Source organism: Aquarana catesbeiana, linkage group LG08, assembly GCF_042186555.1.
Source record: "Aquarana catesbeiana isolate 2022-GZ linkage group LG08, ASM4218655v1, whole genome shotgun sequence".
Lineage (NCBI taxonomy): Eukaryota > Metazoa > Chordata > Amphibia > Anura > Ranidae > Aquarana > Aquarana catesbeiana.
Genome location: NC_133331.1, coordinates 22,437,305 through 22,440,332, shown reverse-complemented (window position 1 = coordinate 22,440,332; position 3,028 = coordinate 22,437,305). Strand labels below are relative to the sequence as shown.

Below are 3,028 nucleotides of genomic sequence, written 5' to 3'. Positions count from 1 at the left end.
ATAATATTACTTCTCTTGCAATATTAAAAATTAAAAAAAATCCAATTTATTTGCTTAATCAAAACTAAGTGTTTGAGAAATAAAATGGCTGTTCCACTTTCCCCCACATGTGTAAACGAAGCAACTTTGACTGTGTAGTTCTTGTTGGTGCCAGATGTGTTGTTTGTTGCCTACAAAAAAAAATCATATTTCCTTGGTTTTTACACACTACAATGTCCACAACACATGAAAATTGAAAAGATCTGGCTATAGCAACATAAGGGCACATCACGTTCCAACTGTGATGGCCAAGAACAGGGAATTGAAGTCATAAGAGTCAGGGAAGCTGGACAACCAGAAAAATATTACCTGGCTTGTTCAATTTCAGTACTGCATACTTAAAGAGGCACTGGGAAAACAAACTCATTAGCTTTGGTGAGGTTGGCTAGACCCAGCAAGGTTTCCATTCATGGTCACCCATCATTACCAGACATGCCAGACCAAAGTCTGATAAAGAGTCCAAGATGAAGGCTTTTGATTAAATTGTTGATTAAAAAAAAAAGCATAAAAAACAGCCAACATGTTTCAGGAGGAAGCACCACTTCCCCTTCATCTGGACTCAACACAGGACAAGACTTGGATGGACACAGAGAAGCTAGTTACTTCACAGATCTATATCAGAACCAGTACCAGTACCTGGCAGCAGATGCTGAGCAGCTATGGAGGCCTCAATTGCTGCTCAGCAACTGCTGTCAATTTCTTCCTCCATGAAGAGACCGGTTCAATACCAGTTCTAATTTAGATCTTTGAAGTCACTGGTTTCTGGTCCATCCAAATCTTATCTTGTGTTGAGCCCTAATAAAGGGGAAGTGGTGTTGTCCCCGCAAAATGCATTGGATGTTTTTTATATGACTTTTTTTATCAACAATTAAAACTGTGTTGCACTCTTTTATCCAATTCAAGTTACATAGTAGGTGAGGTTGAAAAAAGACACAAGTCCATCAAGTCCAACCTATGTGTGTGAGTATATATCAGTATCAAGTCTGGAACTCCTTTCTGTATTTCTATGTTTAATTTCAGTTTCTGCTCTCAAATACAGATGGCTGTGTCAGATTCTGAATCTTTTGGGCTAAAGTGGATTAAGTGGTCGATGGGCAAAACGTATGGCAGACAGAGCTGCTGATCCACACGGGGGAAATTATGGAACAAAATCCCTAAAGAAGGCTTCATACACCATGCTAAATCCATATTTAAATATTCTGGCCCTTTGAGCACATGGCTCTCATACAATAAATTAGTTACAGGATCTGGCAAATATTTATTTCATGTAAATCATGTTCCATTTCTTTTTTATATTTTTGATAGCATTAAAAATATCTTTGTTCCTTAAAGTGTAGACAAATGGGTTGAGCATTGGAACCACAGCTGTATAAAGCAAGGTAAGCAACTTGTCCAGTTCCTTAGAATCTTCAGAATCTGGTTTGCCATACAATATAATGATTGGACCATAGAATAATATTACTGTGGTGAGGTGGGAGGTGCAACTGGAATAAGCTTTCAGTCGTCCCTCCGAGGATTGAATTTTTAGTATGGTGGAGATGATGAATACATAGGAGGTCATAATAACCAAAAAAGGGACAGATACCAACAATGCATCCTGACATAACATAAGTATGTATCTGCTTGTAGCATCACTAGAGGTTATTGCATACAGTGCTTTCTGATTACAAAATAAATGGTCAATATTTTGTGAGAGACAGAAGGACAACAGAGATGTGGCTAACACAATGACTGTTGTATTAGTTATTGATATGAGCCAAGGGGTTAGAGCCAATGAAAGGCATACATCTTTACTCATAAGTAAGGAATATTGTAACGGCTTACAGATTGCCATATATCGGTCATAGGACATGGAGGTCAGTAGTAATACATCAGAAGCAGCTGACAATGAGAAGAAGTACACCTGAGTCATACAGGCAGAGAAAGACATCTGGTGGTCATGTGTTAGGAGTATGGAGAGCAGTTTTGGAAGAGTAGCTGAAACATATATAACATCACTAATAGCAAGATTACTCAAGAAGAAATACATTGGAGTATGGAGCTGAGGAACCAGACACACCAATACAGCAATGGTCATGTTTCCAAGAATAGTCATCAGATACATCATTAGAACTGCAGTGAAAAGGAGACATTGTCCAGTTTGAGTGAAGGAAAATGCTGAAATGTAGAACATATTTTCTGTACTGTTATGGCATTCCTCCATCTTCCTTAAATGGAAAAAAAAATATATAGTTGTGACATTTAAAATGTAACTAATATGAAAAAGATTCTTTCCATAAAATATGCTTTCCATGTACATACTAACCATTAAAATAGAAGTATGGCCAAAGCTTTTTGTGAACAAATAAATGTCACTGGCAGGGAAGGGGTTAACACTAGGGGGTGATCAAGGGGTTAAGTGTGTTCCCTGGGAGTGTTTCTAACTGTATGGGGGCTGGGCTGACAGCAGATCTCTCTCTAACTTCCCTGTCAGAACGGGGATCTGTCTGTTTACATGGACAGATCCCCGTTCTGGCTCTTGTTCCTGTGATTGCAGGTGGCTGGCGGTCATTGCGGCTGCTGGCCACACTCATTGGGTCCCCAGCCTTACAGCGGGTGCACCAGCACTTTCTATGGCTCCTTAAAGGAGCTGACTTACACCTACGCTGATTTGCGGGAACGTGACGTTCTGCCACGGTATAATGACAACGGCTGGTCGGCAAGTGGTTAGACAGAGCTGGGTGGAAAAAAAAACTCATAAAGCGGAGCCACATGAGGACTATATAGTGTAGAATTTTATTAAAAGGATCAATCTTGCGTTATATAAAGTAAAAAGGCATATAGATACCATATATAGCTTTGAAATAAAAAAAAAAAGGATTAAAAAAAATTCCATATCCAGCAACATAGCAGTAAAAATAGTAGGAATAAAAACCGTAGGTGTACCCTCACTAAGGTGACCGCTGGTCCAGGAGACAGAGGCATCAGCAAGATGCCAACACATAGCTCT

At 39.3% G+C, this 3,028-nt stretch overlaps 1 protein-coding gene across 1 annotated transcript; it reads right to left on the bottom strand.

Moving 5' to 3' along the window:
• Positions 1-1,297: 1,297 nt before the first annotated feature.
• Positions 1,298-2,242, bottom strand: LOC141105235 (olfactory receptor 1J21-like). Its single transcript, XM_073595124.1, has one exon. The coding sequence runs from the start codon at positions 2,240-2,242 to the stop codon at positions 1,298-1,300; it is 945 nt and encodes a 314-aa protein (XP_073451225.1).
• Positions 2,243-3,028: the final 786 nt, after the last annotated feature.

Coding starts and splice junctions, on each gene's coding strand:
- LOC141105235 (XM_073595124.1), bottom strand. CDS start 2,242: ATGGAGGAATGCCATAACAGTACAGAAAATATGTTCTACATTTCAGCA.